This window comes from Ovis canadensis, chromosome 15 (genome assembly GCF_042477335.2).
Source record: "Ovis canadensis isolate MfBH-ARS-UI-01 breed Bighorn chromosome 15, ARS-UI_OviCan_v2, whole genome shotgun sequence".
Taxonomy (NCBI): Eukaryota; Metazoa; Chordata; class Mammalia; order Artiodactyla; family Bovidae; genus Ovis; species Ovis canadensis.
In genome coordinates this window covers 53,577,354-53,601,408 of record NC_091259.1, presented here as the reverse complement: position 1 = coordinate 53,601,408, position 24,055 = coordinate 53,577,354, and the positions used below count along the sequence as shown (strand labels likewise).

The 24,055-nt window shown below is 39.6% G+C and overlaps 1 protein-coding gene across 9 annotated transcripts; it reads left to right on the top strand.

The window, feature by feature from the left end:
- The first annotated feature begins 1,284 nt into the window (after positions 1-1,284).
- On the top strand, positions 1,285-23,745 carry ZNF215 (zinc finger protein 215). 9 transcript variants are annotated; one of them, XM_069555213.1, is made up of 7 exons: positions 1,292-1,569; positions 5,603-5,690; positions 10,018-10,574; positions 17,024-17,112; positions 18,507-18,639; positions 19,180-19,275; positions 21,921-23,745. In XM_069555213.1, exons 3-7 carry the CDS (start codon positions 10,175-10,177, stop codon positions 22,787-22,789), a joined length of 1,587 nt encoding a protein of 528 aa, XP_069411314.1. In that variant the 5' UTR covers positions 1,292-1,569; positions 5,603-5,690; positions 10,018-10,174; the 3' UTR covers positions 22,790-23,745. The 9 variants fall into 9 exon arrangements, with proteins under 9 accessions (XP_069411311.1, XP_069411310.1, XP_069411314.1 ...); XM_069555211.1 differs by having other exon boundaries at positions 1,292-1,603; XM_069555214.1 differs by lacking the exon at positions 1,292-1,569 and adding an exon at positions 1,591-1,792.
- The last annotated feature ends 310 nt before the right edge of the window (positions 23,746-24,055 follow it).

The window sequence follows — 24,055 nt, the reverse complement described above, 5'->3', positions numbered from 1 at the left end:
GTGCTTCCTCCAGCCCAGTGTTTCTCATGATATATTCTGCATATAAGTTAAATAAGCAGGGTGACAATATACATCCTGACGTACTCCTTTTCCTATTTGGAACCACATATAAGTTAAATTAGCAGGGTGACAACATACAGCCTTGATGCATTACTTTCCCAATTTGGAACCAGTCTGTTGTTCCATGTCCAGTTCTAACTGTTGCTTCTTGACCTGCATACAGATTTCTCAGAAAGCAGGTCAGATGATCTGGTATTCCTATCTGTTTCAGAATTTTCCACAGTTTATTGTAATCTCCACAGTCAAAGGCTTTGGTGTAGTCAATAAAACAGAAGTAGATATTTTCTGGAACTCTCTTGCTTTTTCGATGATCCAGCGGATGTTGGCAATTTGATCTCTGGTTCCTCTGCCTTTTCTAAATCCAGCCTGAACATCTGGAAGTTCGCGGTTCACATACGCTGTACTATAGCTTCTCATTTTTTCATTAACTCTAAAACTAACCTAAAAAATAAAGTCTGTTTTTAAAAAAGCAAAGGAACTGATGCTCTTGCTTTAATCCCATGGACAGAGGAGCCTGGAAGGCTGCAGTCCATGGGGTTGCTGTGGGTCGGACACGACTGACCGACTTCATTTTCACTTTCACGCATTGGAGAAGGAAATGGCAACCCACTCCACTCTTCTTGCCTGGAGAATCCCAGGGATGGGGGAGCCTGGTGGGCTGCCGTCCCTGGGGTCACACAGAGTCGGACACGACTGAGGCGACTTAGCAGCTCTTAATTTACAGTCTAGACTGGGTGTATCTAATTGATTAAGTCCTAACTCCAATGCAGACCAAGGCATTTAATATCAGATGTATTCAATTTCTAGGGACAGAGACAGGCTCCAACTCTCCACAACACTCAACAGAAGACTATAATTATAGAAAGGTTATTCAAATGATCAGACGCCTAAAAGAAACAAATATCCATGACACATAGCCCATGAAACTACCCCTTCTCGTATCTTGACAATCTACAAATTCCTGACTGCTTTTTGATTCCAGGAGAGAGAGGAGATGAGTAGGTGGGGCAGTGAAAACATGTAAGAAAGATTTCGGCCAGTTTTAGATGTAGCTGGAGGAAGCCACAGAAGTTTGACAAGCCATTTTCCCACCTACCCTAAGGGCGGCCCTCGGTTCTAGGCTCTAGAGTTGGACTCAAGGCTACAAAGTGGGAGGGGGCCTGGGAAAGGGGCGGGTCTGGGAGAGGCCCCACCCTCTGTCAACTTTACAAATGGGTCGCGGGTGCTGCTGGGAGCTCAAGCCGAGCCTGGTGAGCATGCGCAGGTGTGCCGGCCTGCTCCTGGAATTTAAGAGGTGCGGAACCGGCGCTGGCGAGTAAGGGTCAAGTGTGATACACGGTGCTTCAGTTCTGGAGTGTTTTCCAACGCAAGCTCCCTTCCCCGACCGGGCGGGCGACTTGTGCGGCTCCTCTGAACTGGCTCCTCTGAACTGGCTCCTCTGAACTGGCTCCTCTGAACTGGCTCCTGGGTGTGACTGAACCCAGCCCCGGCTGGGAGCGGTACTTGCAGGTATCACGCGGCTCAGCGGGCAGTGAGGAGGCGGGTGAGTGGAATTGGGAATCCCGCCAGAGGGCATTTACGCGGAACGCACGGGCCTCCTCGGCTTGTTTGCAGTTGCCCGGATTCCAGCTCTGCGCTCTGCAATTTCTGCTGGAGACGCTGGAGGAGGGCGGGACCTGACAGGGGTGGAGGCCTGGGCTGTGGAAGGAAGTCAGCGCATGGGAGAGGAGAAGTAAGCAGGATATGGGTGGGAAACAGCAAGGCTAGGTTTCATGTCCAGATCCCCTGTCTCCCCTTCAATTCTGCGATGCGGGCGGTCTCCAGGCGCTTACCCTGGTAAATATATCTTGCGCAGCTTGATTTTGGAGTGAATCGTGGATTCCAGATCAAGTGTGATTGGATCGATTAACTGGAAAAGAAAATGGGAGAAAAGTTCATTCCAATTTGCCTTGCTTTCTGTCATTCCTGGCCACGCGCTGAAAGTAACTTAGTAATTTTATATTTAGTAGTAAATATAATGAGTAATGTATTACATTTTAATCTATAAATCCCTATTTTTTTTTAATTTTTCTCACTTTGAGTTGAATGTGTAATTCATCTCATTCTTGTTTGTTTATATATGTAAGCGAAGCGAAGTCGCTCAGTCGTGTCCGACTCTTTAAGACCCCATGGACTGTAGCCTACCAGGCTTCTCCGTCCATGGGATACTCCAGGCAAGAATACTGGAGTGGGTTACCATTTCCTTCTCCAGGGGATCTTCCCGACCCAGGGATCGAACCTGGGTCTCCCGCATTAGAGGCAGACGCTTTAACCTCTGAGCCACCTTTTCCTAACAGTAGAACTTAAGCTGTGCTATATAGATTTTGAAATGCAGTGTTAGGAAGTGTTTTTAATTTGAGTTGTGTTTTAGAAGCAAAAGTTAAATTTCAAAGTAGTTGAGATTGTTTTTTCTATTTCTACTTGGTGTTAAGATCCAGTCTTCATTCTGGTAATAAACGTGGTTTGAACAACTTTTATTTACTTTTAACAATTGAAGAATTGAACAATTGAAGAATTTTTTGGTACCTTAATGAAGTAGCGGCTTTTGTAAGCATTCTCTTTATTCAGATGCGTATTGACAAACTGCTTTATGCTCCTTTTTACAAGCTAATCTCGGAAGGTAAGATTCTCCTTACCTCGGGGTATTGCTCTGCCTATGATGTATTTGATTAAAAACAACCCTTCTTACAGATACTACCTATTCCTCATAATTAGCGTCTGTTCCAGTTCCTTGACGCTGTAAAATCATTTGAACTTGTGTCAGCTGGCTATTTAATCTAACTCCGGCTTCCTGTCACCTGCGCCTTACTGAGCCCTTCCTTCAGAGGTACTGGCTTAGCGCCTTAACTCTTCATCCTGAGTTACACCATCGTCCTTAAAGGTGTCTGTTCAGTACTTTAGAGTTTAAACTTCTTTTGAAACTTCAACAGTTCTTGACTACTCCATTGCTCCTCCCTTAAACGGAGCATGTAAGCTATTCGCACTCACAGCGATACCTTGGTCCGTTTATCATCCCTACTGTTCCTCTTTTGAAATCTTCCTGAACATCTCTAACCTGTTCTCGTAGCTTTATAATTATGTATACTGAGTAATATATTTTTAATCTATAAAATCCCTAGTGTATTCTGATGCTTTTTCTCTCTTTGAGTTGAATGTGTAGTTCATCTCATTCTTCTTTAATATATGTAAAGCTTCACTATTTCCTAACAGTAGAACTTGAGCTGTGCTATATAGAATTTAAAGTGGGGTGTTTGAAGTGTTTTTAATTAAGTTGAATTGTGTTTTAGAAGCAAAAGTTAAATTTCAAAGTAGTTGAAATTGTTTTTTTTCTATTTCTACATGGTGTTAAGAGCTAGTTTTCATTCTGATAATAAATGTGGTTTATACAACTTTTGTTTACCTTTTGTTTATTGAAGAGTTTTGGTACCTTAATAAGTAGCAGCTTTTTAAAGCATTCTCCTAAGAGCTTGAATAGAAATTACATTCTATCTGGTTTTATATATCAAAGTAAGCATATTCATGTCCACTGTGCTGTTAATTTTAGTTTACTTTATTTGCTAAGGACTGAAAAAGTTGTCTTAGTCTCCTATTTATATTGTGCTATTATTGATCACATCTCTTGTTGTCTAGAAGTTTTGCTATAAATATATTTCAGTTATGGATTTGATACAGATAGTAGTAGTCATAATGTCATGAGCCGTGCCTTCAATCATTAAAAAGTTTCCTCGTCTAATTTCATTCATTTGAGCTTTCAATTCAATATATATCTTAATTCAGTTTATCCCTGCATATTTTGTTATTTAAATTTGCTTATTTCTTTAATAATCCCTTTAAGCTTTGGAGTTCTTTTGGATGTCTCTTAAGTTTTTATGTAATTGAGTTAAATTTTTACTCAGTGCATTTATCGTTACAGTGGATATTCCTGTTTGTTAAATCTACTTTTTTTTTTTTTAATGCTCCCTTGGTTTTTGTTTTTAACGTGTGATCTGTGAACTAATTCTTAGAGTATCTGGGCCCATAGTTCATTCTGCTGAAACTCAGTGAGTGATACCTCTTCAGCACTTGGAACTTTTTTTTTTTTTTTTTTAATAAACCCATACATTCCTAAAGTTTTGGAAAAGGTTTGTGTTGGATCTCAGAATCTTTCCTCAGTTGATCCACTTTGCTCTGTGTCCCCATTTAATGGGGATCTTAATCAGTATATAAATGGTTTCAAATATTTGTACAAGACAGTGAAAATATGGTTTAAAGAAACAGTTTAGCAAAGGCAACCACTTAGAATATGCTAGGAGGTGACCATAGTGAAGGTGGAAACTCATCTGCCTGTGTGAATCTTAAACTGTTTCAACAGAGCAGGCAGGCCATGTCAAATGGAAGATAGGGATTGAGTGAAGGGTTACATGTGAAACATCTATTCCAGTTATCTCCCCAAACTCCCAGCCCTCTTTTCACATGGATAGAGAAGCAGTTTAGCTCCAGGACCTTCTTCCCACATAAGGTTCTTTTCTAAATAAATTGAATAAACCCTCTGAGGATAACGAAGACTTTTAGGTTTGGTGTTGACATTTTTTATAGTAAAACCTTTTCACTCTGTTGTGTAGGGAGCCCATAGCTTGACAGCCAGCTCCTCCTCTCACCCCAAATCAAAGCCTACCAATGTGTATGTCTCACTGATATTCACATCAGTTCAGTTCAGTTACTCAGTTGTGGCCGACTCTTTGCAACCCCATGGACTGCAGCACACCAGGCCTCCCTGTCCATCACCAACTGCCAGAGTTTACTCAAACTCATGTCCATTGAGTCAGTGATACCATACAACCATCTCATCCTCTGTCGTCCCGTTCTCCTCCTGCCTTCAATCTTTCCCAGCATCAGGGTCTTTTCAAAATGAGTTAGTTCTTTGCATCAGGTGGCCAAAGTATTGGAGTCAGCTTCAGCATCAGTCATTCTAATGAATATTCAGGACTGATTTCCTTGAGGATTGACTGATTGGATCTCCTTGCTGTCTAAGGGACTCTCAAGAGTCTTCTCCAGCACCACAGTATGGAAGCATCAATTCTTTGGTGCTCAGCCTTCTTTTTGGTCCAACTCTCACATCTGTACATGACTACTGGAAAAAACATAGCTTTGACTATATGGATCTTTGTTGGCAAAGTGATTTCTCTGCTCTTTTATATGCTGCCTGTGTTGGTCATAGCTTTTCTTCCAAGGATCAAGCGTCTTTTTATTTCATGGCTGCAGTCACCATCTGCAGTGATTTTGGAGCCCCCCAAAATAAAGTCTGTCATTGTTTCCATTGCTTCCCCATCTGTTTGCCATGAAGTGATGGGAACAGATGCCATGATCTTAGTTTTCTGAATGTTGAGTTTTAAGCCAGCTTTTTCAGTCTCCCCTTTCACTTTCATCAAGAGGCTCTTTAGTTCTTCTTCATTTTCTGCCATAAGGGCGATGTCATCTGTATATCTGAGGTTATTGATATTTCTCCTGTCAATCTTTATTCCAGCTTGTGCTTCATCCAGCCCAGCGTTTCTCATGATATACTCTGCGTTTAAGTTAAATAAGCGAGGTGACAAGATATTCAATAGCTCTTGGTAAGTCTCCCATTCAGGGCAAATACCCATTAGGAAACCAGTCTACTGATACAGAAGTAGAAATTCATATAACAATCTAGAATAATCAACCTAACGTTTGATTCTTAACTATGAGCAGAAAACTGGGGAACACTAGATGTCTAAAAACCATGATGATTAAAAACCTTGATCACAGAATCAAAGGGAATTCAGGAAACATGAAAATCTTCAGAGAAATTTGAAATGATATTGTAACTGTGCAAGCACAGTGCTATGGGAAGAGAACCATCAGTAAGGAATAGTTTATAAATTTAAAGTGACTGGTAGAAACATTTTTTGTTTCTTCATAAAAGTAAATTCTTCAAAGTCAAGTGAAAGAAATCCCCCATAACTCAAAATAAAAGCTTTCATCAGTTTAAAAAAAAAAAAACCTTCTGTGGAGTAAATCTGGACATAGAAATTAAGGTAAGGTAGAAAATGGTTGATTTTTATCATAAAAGTTCTCATGTGCCATTTGATTGTTTTTCCTTGTGCCATGTGCATGGATCACTTTGATTTGAAATTTTTTTCCCATGTTTTATTTTTTACCATAAATTTTTTTTCTCCCTTTTCCTCCATATTTTAGGAGACATTTTTAGGCTTTTCTGTCATATCATTGGTTCGATGAAGTGTCACTTCTGCTTTCTACTGCTTCCAATCAAGATTTTAAGTCTGCTAATCTACTTTGATACTTACTTTCATCTCATTCCTGTTTTACCAACAGGATTTTTAATTCTCTTTTGTTACAGTACATCCTTTTGAATCTGTAGACATCAGGCAAGTGTCTTATTTTTTTACATAAAGATTGTGTTTTAGAACAATTTTACATTTACAGAAAAGTACAGTTTCCATATACCCAAACCATTTCCTCTGTTAGTGACAAATTAGTATGGTACACCTGTTTCAATTAATGGGATAATGAAATACTATTTACTTAATTATATTTCAATTAATGAAATACTATTGATACGTTAACTGAAGCCTATACTCTATTCATATTTCTTTAGTTTTTACCTAATATCTTATTTCTGATCCGTGGTCCCAGCCAGGATGCTATATTTTATTTGTTTTATATCCTTAAGCTCCTTGGCTATAACAGTTTCTCAGACTTGCCTTTAATGACTTTTACAATTTTGAGGAGTATAGGTCAGGTATTTTAAAGGAAGCCCATCTATTAGAATTTGATTATTTTTCTCATGATTAGATTGGAGTTATTGGTTTAGAGAAGGAAGATCACAGAGAGAAAAGTGCTATTTCCACCACATTGTCTCAACATACTGTCAATGTGACTTACTGCTGCTGATGTTACCCTTCATCACCTGGTTGAAATAGCGTTTGTGAGGTTTCTCCTGTGTGTGTGTGTGTGTGTGTTAGTTGCTCAGTCATGTCTGATTGTTTGCAACCCTGGAGACTATAGCCCACCAGGCTCCTGTCCATGGAATTCTCCAGGCAAGAATGGAGAATGGAGTGGGTAGCTATTCCCTTCTCCAGGGGATTTTTCTGACCTAGGGATTGAACACAGGTTGCCTGCATTGCAGGCAGATTCTTTACTGTCTGAGCCACCAAGGAAGCCCTTTCTCCACTATAAATGCACTTTTCTCCCTCTCCATAGTGTACTCCTTTGGAAGGAAATCACGACAAAGAGCCCACACTCAATGGAGGGTTATGCTCTACCTCCTGGAGGGCTGAGTATGTAAATATTTGGAATTCTTCTAGCGGGAGATTTGTGTATTCTTCTGCACTTATTGATTGATTCTTAAGCTATGTTAATGTACTATGCATTTACCCCAGACTCTGTCTTCAAGTCCTTTCTGCCTAATGGCTCAGAACCTACTTGACAAACCAGCATGTTATACTCAGATATTGTTCCCCTAATCTATGTAAACGAAACTGTCTGTATGGTAATCTGCCCTTCTACAAGATTCAGGTCAATCGTTTTATGGCCCAGGATGAATCATCCGGTGCCAAGATTATCCCCAAATGCATCTTTTGGATAGGGGCCTGGTGCCATTCTGAGTTTTAAGACATTCCTTTCTTTCATTAACAGACTGCTAGTGACTACAGCAGTTATAAGAAATGACACTGTCATTTCTATAACATCCAGCTGAAGACTAGCAGAGGGGTATTCTTTCTGCCCCCTTCTGATGCCTATGTCAGACGCTTTCTCTATCTCCTTTAGACTTTAGTAAAAAACTTTATTACACAAAAGCTCTGAGTGGTCAAGCCTTGTCTCTGGCCCCATATTGAATTCTCCTCCAGAGGCTAAGAATCCCCAGGTCTTCTAGTTCAGCAACAACCTTTCACTACCCCAGTCCTCAAAGCATCCATTTGTGCATGGAACCCTGGTTCCTTTTATTGAAGAATGGTTTTAGAAACCAAGATCTGGGCGTTAAGTGTTCCTTCTATGCCTACTCTGCTGACAGAGCCAGGAAATATATGTGTGTATACTAACCCCTATATATTCATATATCTGTAAATATTTCTATATGTAACTTCTTTACCTGTATTAAGCTAAACATAAGTTCATACTGATATCTCCAGCTCTAATTCATTACCACATGGATCATTTGGCCTCCTTCCCTTGGTTATCTGAAAACTCCCACTCAAACATTGAGAAACCTGGCTCTCAGAAACTGCACTCCATTTACTTATTATTCAGTTCTAGCACAAGTGTATATCAGTATCGGAATTGTTCATTTCTACCTTCATGGAAAATAACTATCAACTGGAGCATGTTTCTTATGCCTTTAGTCTTATGGATTCTGCTTATTTCCAAACTCCTTTTTTTTACCCCCCTGGAATGTCATATTCTAAAATGTTTTCTTGTCCTCTCTAGCATTGTGTATTTTTCCTTCTATCACACTGTCATTTCAAAGGCCTTCATATATCCTTCCCCTGCTGCTGCTGCTGCTGCTGAGTCATTTCAGTCGTGTCCGACTCTGTGCAACGCCATAGACAGCAGCCCACCAGGCTCCCCCATCCCTGAGATTCTCTAGGCAAGAATACTGGAGTAGGTTGCCATTTCCTTCTCCAGTGCATGAAAGTGAAAAGTCAAAGTGAAGTCACCCAGTCGTGTCCGACTCTTCGCGACCCCATGGACTGCAGCCTACCAGGCTCCTCTGTCCATGGGATTTTCCAGGCAAGAGTACTGGAGTGGGTGCCATTGCCTTCTCCAATATCCTTCCCTTGCTTTGTTTATTAATCCTTACTTGAATGTTGATTGATCTATTCAGGTGGACATTGCCAGTAGATGAGGTCAGGAAATACTTTTATACATAAACTTTTGGCCAGATTGTAAGGTATACTTATAGGCAGACACATCTGTGTTGTGTATGATAATGTATGATAATCTATTGAATGCTTACTATCTGCTGAGAAGTGAGGTGAGTGTTCTTTTAATCCCTATAATTCAATCAGACAGATTTTGTTACATTCATTTACAGTTGAGAAAACTCAGACTTTGGCTAAACAATTTGCTCAAGTTCATACATGTAGTAACTAGTACAGTCTGGATTTAACCTCATGTCTATGACTCCAAAGTGTGTACTCTTAAGCTACTATATATAGACTATATCAGGGTTTCTTAACTTCAGAATTATTGACATTTGGGGCTAGATAATTATTTTTTATAAGAGGATGTAATGTGCACTGCAGGGTGTTTAGCAGCTTCCCTGCTATACCCATTAGATGCCAGTAACAGCCCCCACTTGGGACAACCAGAACTGTCTCCAGGCATTGCCAGATTTTCTCTGTTGGCAGAATTGCACCTGAGAACCACTAGCCTAGTGGCTTACAATAAACATGACTCCTGAATGGTACATTGCATCTGGACTGGGAGAGCTGTAAACCTGATGGAAAGTTGGATCTGAACTTCTCTGACTGTAGTGACTCTTATAATCAGGCATGTTCTTTTGGGGAGCTCTGAGAGCTTCACTTGTAAAGTTGTTAGATATTGGTCCTGTGGAAGGAACCTTTCAGTCAAGATGCTTTCTGCCCAACCCTCATGGGCCACATTGCCTTGCACTTGAGCTATACTCTGTGAGAACTCCCACTGAAGAAAAATTCCAGTTCCTCAGTCCTCTGCTAGCAAGCATTGTTTTCTGTCTAGTAGCCTTCTTAGTAGCTGGGGCCAAATATGATGTGTGGTAGACTTGTAAGTCTTGAATGTTGGGTTGAGCCTAAGACCTCCCTGTTGCACATTGGACACTGGTTCATAGCGAATCCTAACAAATGAAAACTTGTAATTATTATAAGGGAATATACTTTATGACCTAGATCTCATTTGTCTTTTTTTTTTTTTTTTTTTCAGTTTCTCAGTTACCTGAATATTGGGTGTGTGTCTGAACTCCTGGAACTTTTCTCACTGCATATGTACATTGTACACAAGTGCTTAGCCCCAGCCTGAGAATTATTGAAATCTTCTGGTAAGACAAATTTGAACAGCAGTGGGAGTTCTGTGGAGGAGGATGCAGCTTTTGAGCAAGCTGATGACTGTTTCAAAACCTCATAACCTGGCTCCTCATGAACAAAGTGAGGTCCTGAGAGCAGATACGTCTTGGCAGCAGGAAACCATCCCAGTCGTGGAGACAGATGACTGTGAGGCCTCTCGTCAGCGATTCAGGCATTTCCAGTATTTGGAAGTGTCTGGGCCTCGTGAAGCCCTGAGCCAACTCTGGGAGCTCAGTCTTCAGTGGCTGAGACCAGAAATTCATACCAAGAAGCAGATTCTAGAGCTATTGGTGCTGGAGCAGTTCCTGGCAATTCTCCCTGAAGAAGTCAGGACTTGGGTGAATTCACAATATCCGAAGAATAGCAAAGAAGTGGTGAGCCTCATAGAGGATGTGATTGATATGCTTGAAGATGAAGGTGAGAATATAGAAAATTGGACGTAGAATAGTTGACCCTCTCCCATATGAGGAAAAATTATCTAAAAAAATTTTTTTATTTGTATATAGTTGATGTACAATATTATGTAAGTTGGAGGTTTATGATATGTTATTGTTTAGTCCCTAAGTTGTGTCTGACTCTTTGCAACCCTGTGGACTGCAGCATGCCAGGCTCCCCTGACCTTTACAGTCCCCTGGAGTTTGCTTAAACTCATGTCCATTGAGTCGATGCTACCATCCAACCATCTCATTCTCACTCCCTTCTCCTCCTGCCCTCAATCTTTCCCAGCATCAGGGTCTTTTCCAGTGAGTCCACTTTTTGCATCAGGTGGCCAAAGTATTGGAGCTTCAACTTCATTATCAGTCCTTCCAATATAGTCATTCACAATTTTACAAGATTATACTCCATTTATAGTCATTATAAAATATTGGCTATATTCCTTCTGTTGTATAATAATATCATTGTAGCTTATTTTATACATAATAGTTTTTACCTATTCATTCTCTACCCTTTTACTCCCCTATTCCCTCTTCCTACTGATAACCACTAGTCTATGAGTCTGTTTCTCTTTTGTTATATTCAGTAGTTTGTTGTATTTTTTAGATTCCACATGTAAGTGATATCATAGAGTATTTGTCTTCCTCTGTCTGACTTATTTCACTTAGCATAGTACCTTTTTCTGAAGTTGAATGGTGTCAAGGGCCAGATCATAAAGAACTTTACTATACTAGGAAGGCTGAACTGAGAACTCAGAGATTGAGTAGGGGAGTAAAATAATTTGATTTGCCTTTCAAAAATACTCTTTTGGTTTCATTGTAGAACAGGGGTCAGTAGACCATGACCACAGGCCAACTATTTTTGGAAATAAATTTTTATTGGAACATAGGTACATCCCATTTGTTTACATTTTGTCTATAGCTGCTTTCCTGCTATGGCTGGAGTTGATTGGTTATAGCAGAGACTATATGGCCTGGAAAGCCTAAATAAAATATTTATAATCTGGGTCTTTATAGGAAAAGTTTATCAATATCTGTGATAAAGGATATGAGCTCTGAATATAGGAAAACCAGTTAGGAGCTATTGTAGTAGTCAGGTGTTAGAGATGAGGAAGCATTGGGAAAACAGGAAGTTGAACCTAAAGGATTTACATATTATCTGTGAATGGGATAAATGTTCTGGCTTGCATGAATGGGGTATTAAATAACAGATTTTGTTGGAGGAGAAATTGATATATTAATTATGTGACACATTGAATTTGAGGTCTTTGTGCAACAGCCACAATGAACCATCTAATATGTAATGAACAATTTGGTTTTAATGTTGAAGCCATTTTAGTAGAAGTTTAGTAGTTTTTGTTGCTGCTATAACATGTTACCATTAATTTTATTACTTAAAACAATATGAATTATAGCCCTACATGTCTGTAAATTAGTGGGTCTTTCTGCACTAAAATCAAGAAGGAAAAATACGTAAACTTATAGGTATGAACGGGAGTAGAAGAAATACAGATTCTTAGGAAGACCCAGTATTTAAGAGCTGGTATAGATATAACTCCCTGGAGGAAGAAATGGCAACCCACTCCAGTATTCTTGCCTGTAAAATCTCATGGACAGAGGAGCCTGGTGGGCTGCATTCCATGGGATCGCAGAGTCGGACATGACTGAGCACACACACATAGCTTTAACTACCATTATAGAAAACAGATCTAGGATAGAGGAACATGTTAAACTATACCATGGGAATGCCGTTAGTAAAATCTAATTTGTCAGAAACTGCAAGACAATCCAGTTTCTAGAACAAAATTCTAAGGAAGCTGGGAGGGGCGTGGAAGAGGGATTTAGAGATTAAAAGAAACATGAAAGATATGAAACTGATCATGTGAGTGTGTGGACCTTATAACAAACAGTTGAGGCAATTGACTGGATATTTGACTAAGAATTATTAATTAGAAACAGTGATGATATAGGTGTTGGAGTTATATTTAGTCTTTATCTAAAAGGTAAAAATGAAGGACTGAGAAAAATAAAACTCAAAATAAGGTCAGCAGGCTAGAAAGGAGTAATCCAGAGAGTCAAAGAACCAGGCAAGATTGGTGTCTTGAGCTAAGAAAGAAGAAATCTGAAAGAAGGGATTGGTGAACGCTGTTGCAACAAAAAAAAGTCTTATAAAAGTGAGTACTGAAAATAATTGATTGAAACTGTTGGTTAGATCAGTGGTCCAGCATGGGTCTGTCTGGGCTAAAATCAAGGCTTCAGCAGTTCTTTGTTTTTGAGTCTCGTGCGCCCCTTCTCCCATCTTCAAACTGGCCATGGTGAACTGGGTCCTTTACACGCTGCCATCTCTCTGACACTCCATTCTGTTGTCACAGTGTGTGCTGGCACACATGCAGTTGCTCACACTCATTCATTCTTTCACTTTCTCTGTCTCACTGACCACAGCTGGGAAAGATCCTCTGCTTTTCAAGAACTATGTGATTTGATTGAGACCACCCAGATAATCCAGAATCATTTCTTCATCTCAAAGATCTTTAATGTTACAGAATCCCTTTTGCCATACTATCCAAGGGTTTGGGCATGAATATCTCAAGGGGCCTATTATTCTGCCTATCACATGGGTAAAAAAAAAGAAAGAAAGAAATATGAGGTGAGAGTGTGATAATGATTACAGACTATTCCTGAGAAGTTTAGTTGGGAAGGAAATGAGAGGTTGCAGGGTAATACAGGACTGGGAAAGGCTTTTGGTTTCTTTTAACGTGTCATGGATCCCTGAAAAATCCACTTAAAGGGTTTGCCTTTATTTTTACTTAACTTAGATCTCTCAGGAGGGCTTCCATAGTGGTTCAGACAATAAAGAATCCGCCTGCAATGCAGGAGACCTGGGTTCGATCCCTAGGTTGGGAAGATCCCCTGGAGGAGGAAATGGCAACCCACTCCAGGATTCTTGTCTGGAAAATCCCATGGACAGAGGAGCCTGGCGGGCTACAGTCCATGGGGTTGCAAAGAGTTGGACAGGACTGAGTGACTTATACACAGATCTCTCAGGGCTGAGAGGCTACTGGCTAGCATTTGTTGAAAACATTTAATGAAAACTGTATTAGCTACTGCCACCTGGAACAGCAAATAAACAGTTGGGACAAACATAAACCAAACAAAAAGATTGGGAGGAAAGGTGCTTTAGGGAGTAAAGAATTTGAAAGCTCCTACAAATTCTTAGAGATCTAGGAGGCTGGGTATGTGTTCTGAAAGACCCGAGGATTCCCTGATTCTCACCTCTGTCCAGTCTTCAGGCTCTGCTCAAGCAGAGGTGATAACTATCTGGCTAAGTGTTGAAGGCATTCCCTATGCAGACAGCCCATCTACAAAGGCTAGGGAATGATATTGAGTTTTTCCCCCCTCCGTAGTTCAGTTCAGTCAGTCAGTTGTGTCTGATTCTTTGCAACCTCATGGACGGCAGCACACCAGGCTTCCCTGTCCATCAGACTTCCTCTCCCTGTTTCAAGCATTTAAGGGAATCTCTGTGGAATTGCTAGCTAACCACTAAGCTGACAAAACACACTTAAGTGGACACAGAAAACAAAGAATATAGGCTTTATAAAATTTTTTAAAAGTTGAAGATTAGCAATATTGATAAAAGTTTAGCTACAATGATCAAGAAAAAAAGACTAAAATCATTGAGATCGGGAATAAAGGTAGGGAGATTATTATTAAACTTGCATAAATCAAAGAGGACACTGTGAAAACTTAGATGAAATAGAAAATTTTCCAAAATGACCCAAACTGATTCTATAACAGCTGAATTTTTAAAATGTCAAGCAAGTAAAAAATCTTTTTGAGGAAATGGGGATGGAGAAAGTATGACTACATCTAAGCAACTACCAAGACCATAGTAGTGGAGAATGAGAGGAGGTGACTTTGGTGGGCAAGATCCATTTTAAATTAAAAGGGAGAAAGAATATAGAAACAGCTTGAGAATGTATCAATTTATTAATTTTTCTTTGAATGGCATGAGAGTTTCAGAGAACACAATTGTAAAGGTTTAGAAAGGAGGTCAGGAGGGAAAAGGAAAGGAAACAGTACTCAGTGAGAGTGATAAAATGGAGGATGGTTGATTTAAGGCTTTTGCATCTTTTCAAGATATATCTTGCATGTTTCCAAGAATGACAAAGTGAAAAAACATGGACTAGTCACTGTCCGAGGAATTACGGGACCGAGATTTCACAAAGTATTATAGGCCTGAATAAAGTTAACAGACTATAATCTTATTGGCAACATTCAAATGGCATGTTGCTGAAATTTGGGTTTTTTTTCCCTCAGTTTTGCCTTTATTTACAAAGTGGTCTCATAAATATTTCTTGCATTGTTTTTGTTTTTTGTTATTTCACCCTGAATCAATAAGGGTGAAATACTTACAGACCAGTATTGGTACATAGTCTGACATTTGAAGATTAGTGGTGTAACTAATGAATCTCGGAGTAACATTAGAAACTAGCCCTTGGATGTGTGTATGTATATGTATATATATACACATATACATATATATATATATATATATGTCTCACCAAAGGGCTGGAGAACAGAATTGGTTACCGAAAAGATTTTTATGTCATGGAAGAGTCATTAAGTCTGTGTGTAGTATACACAAAGCAAGTTAGAGAAGAAGAATCCTTGCACAGAGTAATCCCCAATGTCTTTGAGGACGTGATTGGTTAGGTAAATTATTAGCTCCCAGTAGAATTACAGCCTGTGGTGGCTAAGCCTTAATTAGGATTTAGTTTTGACAAGATTAAAGTTATTATTTTTTTGATCTGCTATAACCACAGATGAACTGTGAACTTCCTGATGTTCAAGCTGGTTTTAGAAAAGGCAGAGGAACCAGAGATCAAATTGCCAACATCCGCTGGATTATCGAAAAAGCAAGAGAGTTCCAGAAAAACATCTATTTCTGCTTTATTGAGTATGCCAAAGCCTTTGACTGTGTGGATCACAATAAACTGTGGAAAATTCTGAGAGAGATGGAAATACCAGACCACCTGACCTGCCTCTTGAGAAATCTGTATGCAGGTCAGGAAGCAACAGTTAGAACTGGACATGGAACAACAGTTCCAAATCGGTAAAGGAGTATGTCAAGGCTGTATATTGTCACCCTGCTTATTTAACTTCTATGCAGAGTACATCATGCAAAATGGATGAAGCACAAGCTGGAATCAAGATTGCCGGGAGAAATATCAATAACCTCAGATATGCAGATGACACCATCCTTTTGGCAGAAAGTGAAGAGGAACTGAAAAGCCTCTTGATGAAAGTGAAAGAGGAGAGTGAAAAAGTTGGCTTAAAGCTCAACATTCAGAAAATGAAGATCATGGCATCTGGTCCCATCACTTCATGGGAAATAGATGGGGAAACAGTAGAAACAGTGTCAGACTTTATTTTTGGGGGCTCCAAAATCACTGCAGATGGTGATTGCAGCCATGAAATTAAAAGACACTTGCTCCTTGGAAGAAAAGTTATGACCAACCTAGATAGCATATTCAAAAGCAGAGATATTACTTTGCCGACTAAGGTCCATCCAGTCAAGGCTATGGTTTTTCCTGTGGTCATGTATGGATGTGAGAGTTGGACTGTGAAGAAGGCTGAACGCCGAAGAATTGATGCGTTTGAACTGTGGTGTTGGAGAAGACTCTTGACAGTCCCTTGGACTGCAAGGATATCCAACCAGTCCATTCTGAAGGAGATCAACCGTGAGATTTCTTTGGAAGGAATGATGCTAAAGCTGAAACTCTAGTACTTTGGCCACCTCATGCAAAGAGTTGACTCATTGGAAAAGACTCTGATGCTGGGAGGGATTGAGGGCAGGAGGAGAAGGGGACGACCGAGGGTGAGATGGCTGGATGGCATCACGGACTCGATGGATGTGGGTCTGAGTGAACTCCAGGAGTTGGTGATTGACAGGGAGGCCTGGTATGCTGCAATTCATGGGGTCGCAAAGAGTCGGACACGACTGAGTGACTGAACTGAGTGATAACCGCAGATGAGGCATCAAAGTATTATTTTCCCTCTTCTCTCTGATCTAGTAGTTCTCCACCCCTAGTAGAATATCAGAATCACTTTTAGACCTTTTTAAAACTCTAAAATCTGGGACTTCCCTAGTGGTCCAGTGGTTTAGAATCCTCGCTTCTACTGCAGGGGTTGTGGTTTCCATCCCTGGCTCAGTGAACTAAGATCCTGCATGCTGCATGGTGCAGTCAAAAAGTAAATAATAACAATAATAAAGAATTAAATAAAAATCTGGGCCCCACCCCTGGAGATTCTGGTTGCTGGTAGAACTTGACATTTTTTTCAAGCTTCTGAAGTAGCATGGTGAAACTGCTGTAATTATTAGAAGTTTCTCTGGGGAAAAATGTTTCTCCCTAATGTTTTCTTCATCTTCAGGTATAACCTGCAAGGATTCTGTCCTACATCAGAAGGGGAGCCTCAAGAAAGAGAAAATGGAAGCTGACTTAATAACAGGCAAATCCCAGGTAAATTAGGATTCCAGTCTTTATTGAAAAATCCTGCCCTTTCTTTTTGGTCTTTGAACTTTTGCCAAACATAAGGGCATGACTGTTATTCTCCCACAGGACACTGGACCCATTTTAGCTGATGATACACTTTTTGGAAAATATTTAATTTTGTATATTCTCTGTGCATCTATGCCCTCAAGATTGTAGATGATAACTGAAACTGTAGGCATAGGGCCTCCCCAGGGAATGTTTAGAATTCAAAGTGAAGAGAACCAAAGGCAGAATCCTGAGCAATGTCAATTAATAGGCAAGAGCAGAAGAAACCTCAAAGGATACTGAAATGAAGGGACCAAAGTTGTAGAGGAAAGCCAGGTCAATATGATGTCACCTTGAAAGCAAAGGATGAACATTTTCAAGTATATCTCATATTTCAGTTCTTCAAAAGTTCAGGAAAGTACAGCTGAGTAGTGTCTGTTCTCTTAGCGTCAAGGAGATATATGCATGCATGGGAACAGAAGCCAGACTGTTGAGGGTTGAGGAGAGGAAAAGTGAGGAAGTAGGCCGAACACACGCAGACAACTTATTCACAAAGACTGGCTCTGAGGCAGAGGAGGGTTTGTGTGATTTGTATTTCAGTGTGAGTGGTGGTGCCTAGAAGGACAAGGTTAAGAGTGCTGAACAGAGAAGTGCAACAACTAGTGGGATGAGGGCCTGAAGTATTTCTGCAGTGCCTAACATTTCTAAGGGCTGGGAATATGACAGTAAAGCAAACACCTGCCGTTGTGGAGATTATATTCTAGTAGAAGTAGACAGACAAATACAAGCAAATAAGATAATTGCAGAGAGTAATAATTATTACAGAGAAAAATAAACATAACCCAGTAGACTGATTAGGAAGAAGGCTACTTTGTTGGGTAATCAGAGGCGGGGCGGGGAGGGGGGGTACGTATTTAACAGAGTGACACTGGGCCCTGAGACCTGAAGGATGAGGCATTAAAAGGTTGCATTTCCCAATTAGAGATGCTCCCTCTTCTGCTAGCGGAACCTACATCTTCATTACAAATTTCCCACATTATACCTTAAACTCTTCCTGTTCTGAACTCTTTGTGTAAGTTATTTGTACTCTAACTTTTTGTTCCACAGTTATTCCAGCTGTTTTTTCTCCTCAATTAAAATATAAGCTCATCTAGAGTTAGGACGGCCCTTCATTTTCCTTTTGCAGCCCTCACAGAGTACCAAGTTGATAGGGCCCTCATGTAACTTGATTTTTTACCACTGAGAACTGCCAACACTGTCCTATCAATTATTTTTGTATATTCTGACCACCTACCCTATTCTTTCCAAATTCATTTCTTCTCTAGTAATACTAGTATTTTGGAGAACTTTAATTAAATAGGAACTTAATGTTTTAGGAACCAGTGAAATTCGAAGATGTGGTTGTGGAATTCAGCAAAGAAGAGTGGGGGCAACTGGACCCTGCTGTAAAGAACCTGTACAGGCATGTGATGCTGGAGAACTATAGGAACCTGAATTCACTGCATAAAGGTGATATCTGTGTATTTACCTAACCTGCCCTTTCGTAGTCTCTTCATGTGTGCGTGCTCAGTCGCTTCAGTCATGTCCAACTCTTTGCAACCCTGTGGACTGTATGTAGCCTGCCAGGCTCTTCTGTTCATGGAGATTCTCCAGGCAAGAATACTGGAGTGAGTTGCCATGCCCTCCTCCAGGGGATCTTCCTGACCCAGAGATCCAGGCCTCATCTCTTATGTCTCCTGCATTGTTGGGTGGATTCTTTACCACTAGCGCCACCAGGGAGGCCCAGTAGTCTCTTCATCTTCTGTTAAAAACTAGGACTGCTGAAGTGGTTGAGGGCATTTGAGTTTGGGTTTAGATTTTCTAATAACTTGGGAACAATAGCAGATGTTCTTGCTGAATATGATTGAAAGTCCTTTCTGATGTAGAGCTAGAAATACACAGGTTCACTGGCCTTATCTTTTAGCAGCTCAGAGACTACTACTTTGGGATTGAATTCTCTTCTCTCTAAAAATGTCTAAAATGTCTTTGTTTCCTTTTCCCCATGAAAAGAGCATCTACTTTCCAAACCGGTTGAGACCTCCAAGTTGGAGAGTAAGAAAGAAAGTTGGATAATGGAGCAAGAAATCCAAAGAACAGCTGTTTTTGGTAAGAATCAGGCAGATCTGAGGCATTTGTAAGAAGCTTCTGTTCATTAAATACACAGATAATGTATGACCCAGTTTGAGTTGGGTTTGAGTTGGTAGTCAGGAGGTGACAACAAACCAGCTAAACTTTGAAGAAAAAGTCATTGCTTTTCATTCACAGACTTTTTTTTTTTTTTTTCTTATGTGAACAGGCAAACAGTGGTGTGGATTAGAAACACAGACTCCTTATTTTCTTTTAATTGATGTGTGGTTGATTTACAATGTTGTGTTAGTTTCTGGTGTACTGAAAAGTGATGCAGTTAGGCATGTCTATATATCAAAATATATCCTCAGTATCAAAATTATTATATCTGTTAAGGATTTTGTAAGATGGCCAGATATAAAATAAATAGATTAGTAGGTTTTCTACATCTTAGAACTAAGTGACTTGAAAATAACAAAATACATTAGAGTGATTTTTTTAAATAGAAGTAAAGAAGTTACGTGAAAATGAGTTGTACAAATGTAAAGAGAACATAGACTTATTAGGGAAATACAACCAGGAATTTTGCTGTTCAGTAAATCCTGCTAGAACAATTATGGTTTTGATCATCTATTACTTCTTACAGATCATTCTAAAACTTAGTGACTTAAAACAGTTATCTTAGTAATTCTCACAATTTTGTGAGTTGACTTAGGAATTCTTAGATTCCATACGATATTAGCTGAGGATGCAGTGTTCTGGCCACTTCACTGGGTGAATGGCTAAGATGATTCATCACATAGCCAGAGGTTGATGCAGGCTGTCATGGGAATTTTGCTGGTCCTGTGGACCAGAATACCTGTACCTGGCCTCCTGAGGCAAGGACTCCTCACAGCACAGCAGCCATACTCTGAGAGGAAACATCCTGAGAGGAATTGGAAGCTGTCAGTCTTCTAAAGGCTAGGCCCAGAAGTAGCCTCGTATCACTTCTGCTACATTCTGTTGGCTAAGCAGGGACAGAATCAGCCCAAATTCCTGGGGAAGAAAAAAAAAAAATACTAAAAAACACTGCACTTCTCTATGAAGAGCATATCAGAGAACGTGCCATAATTTTGATCTGCTGTAGTTTGTCCTCTGACCACAAATTGACTTCATTTTCCTCGTTAATTACATTTACTCCCTCCCCAGATGTCATCTCATTATGGCATCAAGTTTGAAGTGCAGAAATTCATTCTGTGAATTAAGTCCAGGTTTGGAGGAGATTCCTCTTGCTCTGAAAACCTGTGACTTCAAGGAACAAGTTATCTGCTCCCACACATCCAACATACACTGGTGAAGTAGAGACAGGAAAACTGCAGTCAGTATTCCCAGTATATGCCGAGGCTCCACCCTAGGACACTGATTTAATAGTCTACTTTCTAGCATGGGCATTGTATAGACAAATGATGGTTTCTCCTAGAAATTAGACTAAAGGAGGCTGAACTGATATATACTTGACAAAGTTGGATGTATCAGTGGGAGCTGCTTTGAGGTAAAAGTCATTTCATCAAGTAAAACAGTATTACTTAAGGACAGATTAGATGTGAGAGATGAAGAGCCGTGGTTATTCAAGTTTTCTTTATAAACTCCAGTGTAAATGTTAAAAGACTAGTGACTCATTGAACAAAAATGAGAATGTCAAGGGAAGCTGTTTCCACATGGAGGGAGATGGTCTCTCATTTGTTGAGTTTTGGAAGAGAGTAGGGATAGTCAAGTGGAGATGTCCTAGAAACTGTATGAAACTGCAAAGCTGAAGATCTTAGCTACTGATAAATCATGGAAGATAACAATGTTAGACATATCTGAAATTATGTGGAAAAAGAGAAAGAAAGGTCATTTAAATTTAATTTTTAAAGAAATGCTAGAATGCACAGTTTACTGGGTATATATATACACACAGAAACTAAGTGAAAAAGGAATTTTGAGAAAGGAAGTGAAACTTTATCAGAAGAAATAGAGAAACTAAAGAGAGATGGAAAGAGAAAAACCTAGCCTGAATCAGGTAAAGTTTTGAGTCCTAAGAAACACATAGAAAAATGTCTGAGCACTTTTAGAATCAGGAGTGATTTTTGCACCCAGAATAAGAATAGTTTCCATGCTATTATATATTTCAGTTCTTTCTGCCTCTTTTAAATACAGGGAATAATTGCTGCTGTAAGGATAATAGGGGCACTATGATTGCAGGTTTGCTTTAAGGTACGGGGCCTATAAATTTAGACATGTTCTAAAGAAATGATTAAATTGGTATTTTAGAAGGGCGTATTATTTGAAACAGCTTGGGTTAAAAGAGACAAGTTACTGGAGAAAGCAAGATTAGGTATAACTCTCACAGACTAGTTATGAACCAGTGATGGCTTGAAATGTGATATGCCGTGCCATCTCTGTATATCTACTGATATTCTGCCAAGTTCTGTGTATTCTCCTTAGTATTCCTAAATAGCTCTCCTCATGTTTTATGATCTCCTCATCCTCTTTTTAATATTTTTATCTCGTTTATTTCTTCTATAATCCTTGTTTTCTAACCCCACCTCACATTTTAATTCTGTATTTAAAGATCCATAAGATATACCCTTATGTGGCTTAGCATTCCTTTGCTAATTAAGCAATTTTCCTTCCAGTTCATGGCATTTTTTATTTATTTTTAGACAGAGAGAGAATTTCAGAAAATCAGGAATTAGTCCCCAAACAGAGAATTTCTGGAGAAGAATCATCCCATGCAGTGATTATAACAAGACTGACTGAAGGCGGACATTTTCCTATAGATGCCCGGAACAGTGATGACTGGTTATATAGGAATCAGGAACCCTGGGACATAAATTTGCCACAAGAAGTTTTCATTCCTAATATAGTCTACACTAAGGAGGGAGACTTTGAATACAGTGAAAATAAAGTAAGCTCTGATGTTAAGTCAGTTAAGTCAATTTTTGATACACAACAGGGAATTCCTATGAGAAAGGATTCCCCAAAGTGTGATCAGCTTAAAACTAACTTTGAATTTAATTTAGACTCAGTAGGTAAGCAGCATTCAGCATATAAGTGTGGGAGTGCCTTGAGCCTGAGTTCAGATACTCAGCTCCCCAAAAGTCGTACCGTAGTGAATTTCTATAAATGCTATCAGTGTGGAAAGGCCTTCAGCCGCAGTTCATCGCTCATTCGACATCAGATCATTCACACAGGAGAGAAACCCTATAAATGCAGTGAATGTGGAAGATGCTTCAACCGACGTTCAAACCTTACTAAGCATCAAAAACTTCATGCTGCCACAAAAGCCTGGGGAGGCAGTCAATCTGGAAAAGCCCTCAGTGCGCATAAAGATAGTAATAAAAATCCAAGACTCCATGCTCCAAATAATCTCTATGAATGTGTTAAGTGTGGAAAATCCTTCACCCGTAGCTCCTCACTTACTCGACATCAAATGATTCATACAGGAGAGAAACCATTCAAATGTAAGCAATGTAAGAAAACCTTTACCAGAAGTTCAAACCTGCTTAAACACCAAAAAATTCATACTTGAGAGAAGTCCTGTGATAGCAACAATGTGGGATTTCTTCAGTCAGAGTGCAAAACTCATTCAAAGTCTGTGAATTTCTTCTGGAAGGAATCCTGTGAATATAGTAAATGGAAGAAAATATTTGTCAGAGAGTATTCTTTAATTGATATGACTGAATTAACACTGGAGGTAAATTGGATATAAATCTGAGGGAGCTTTTCCAGGTTTCATATGAAGCCATAAGGGTTCGGAATTAAACAGCAACGTGGTAGTGTTTGTCATTATTCTGATGTCCGTTTACCATCATCTCTCCCTAGTTCATAAATGAAACCTATGGAATAATTACATTCACCTGATATATTGATGAAGTAGATATTAGGGTGGAGCCAAGCAATACCCTTGGAGTGAAATCTAATTAAACTCGCAATTTCAGTCCTCATAAGAAGGTCACAAGCAACCAGGAGCTCATGAGAATATAGAAGGACACTTCTAGGGACTGACTGAATTAATGCGAAGACTACAGAGACCGCCAGTTACCCCACCCGTGGTGAAGTCCTTGGGTGTCCTGGTGCTGAATGGGGACTGGAATGGAAGAGTATTATCAGCTGCAATGGTGGGTAGATATGTTGTTAGTCTACATGTATTCTCAATATCTGCCTTTGTTAAAGTACTCTGGGATCTAGGCTTGAGAGACATCCATAACCCTAAGGCTTGTCATTTATCCCAAACATTAAAAGGTCAACAGAGTCCTAATCCTCTGTGTATCAGAACTTCCTCTTTCTTCTATAAGCTGCCTCGGGATCCCAGAGGATTCTTGAACCAACATGCTTATGTTAGTTTGCCCCCAAAGAAACATACTGGAGACATGCCCAATGAATGTTGATGGTGGCTTTTGTCAGGGTTCATACCTTATCCAAAGGCGGAAAATGTATTCTGAAGTGAACCCCTCCCTACAATGAGTTAATAAATGTGAAAAATTATTCTGTGTTCATCTGTTCATCCTTTATACCACAAGCCATTAACTTAAGACAAATCCCTACAGAAGTAATTGGTAGGATTCTCCACAAGTTGTCTTTTATTTATATGAATTTCCCAAACAAAAGCAAAACACTCCAAACATAAGAAATTCTTGAGGTACATAGTTCAGTCATTCATCAAAGCAATGACACATTTAATATAATGGATTATGACATTCTCACTTTAGGCATTCTGAGTCTAATAGTTTACCTTTTTTATAAGCTATTTTCTTTTGGGTAATTGAAAGATAAAAGTACTATTTTCATTTTTTAT

Bases quoted from the DNA above. Each gene is read 5' to 3' on its own strand.
- ZNF215 (XM_069555210.1), top strand. From the start codon at position 10,175: ATGCAGCTTTTGAGCAAGCTGATGACTGTTTCAAAACCTCATAACCTG. The intron at 17,113-18,506 runs GTAAATTAGGAT...TTAATGTTTTAG, and splicing joins TAATAACAGGCAAATCCCAG to GAACCAGTGAAATTCGAAGA. The intron at 18,640-19,179 runs GTGATATCTGTG...CCCCATGAAAAG, and splicing joins CCTGAATTCACTGCATAAAG to AGCATCTACTTTCCAAACCG.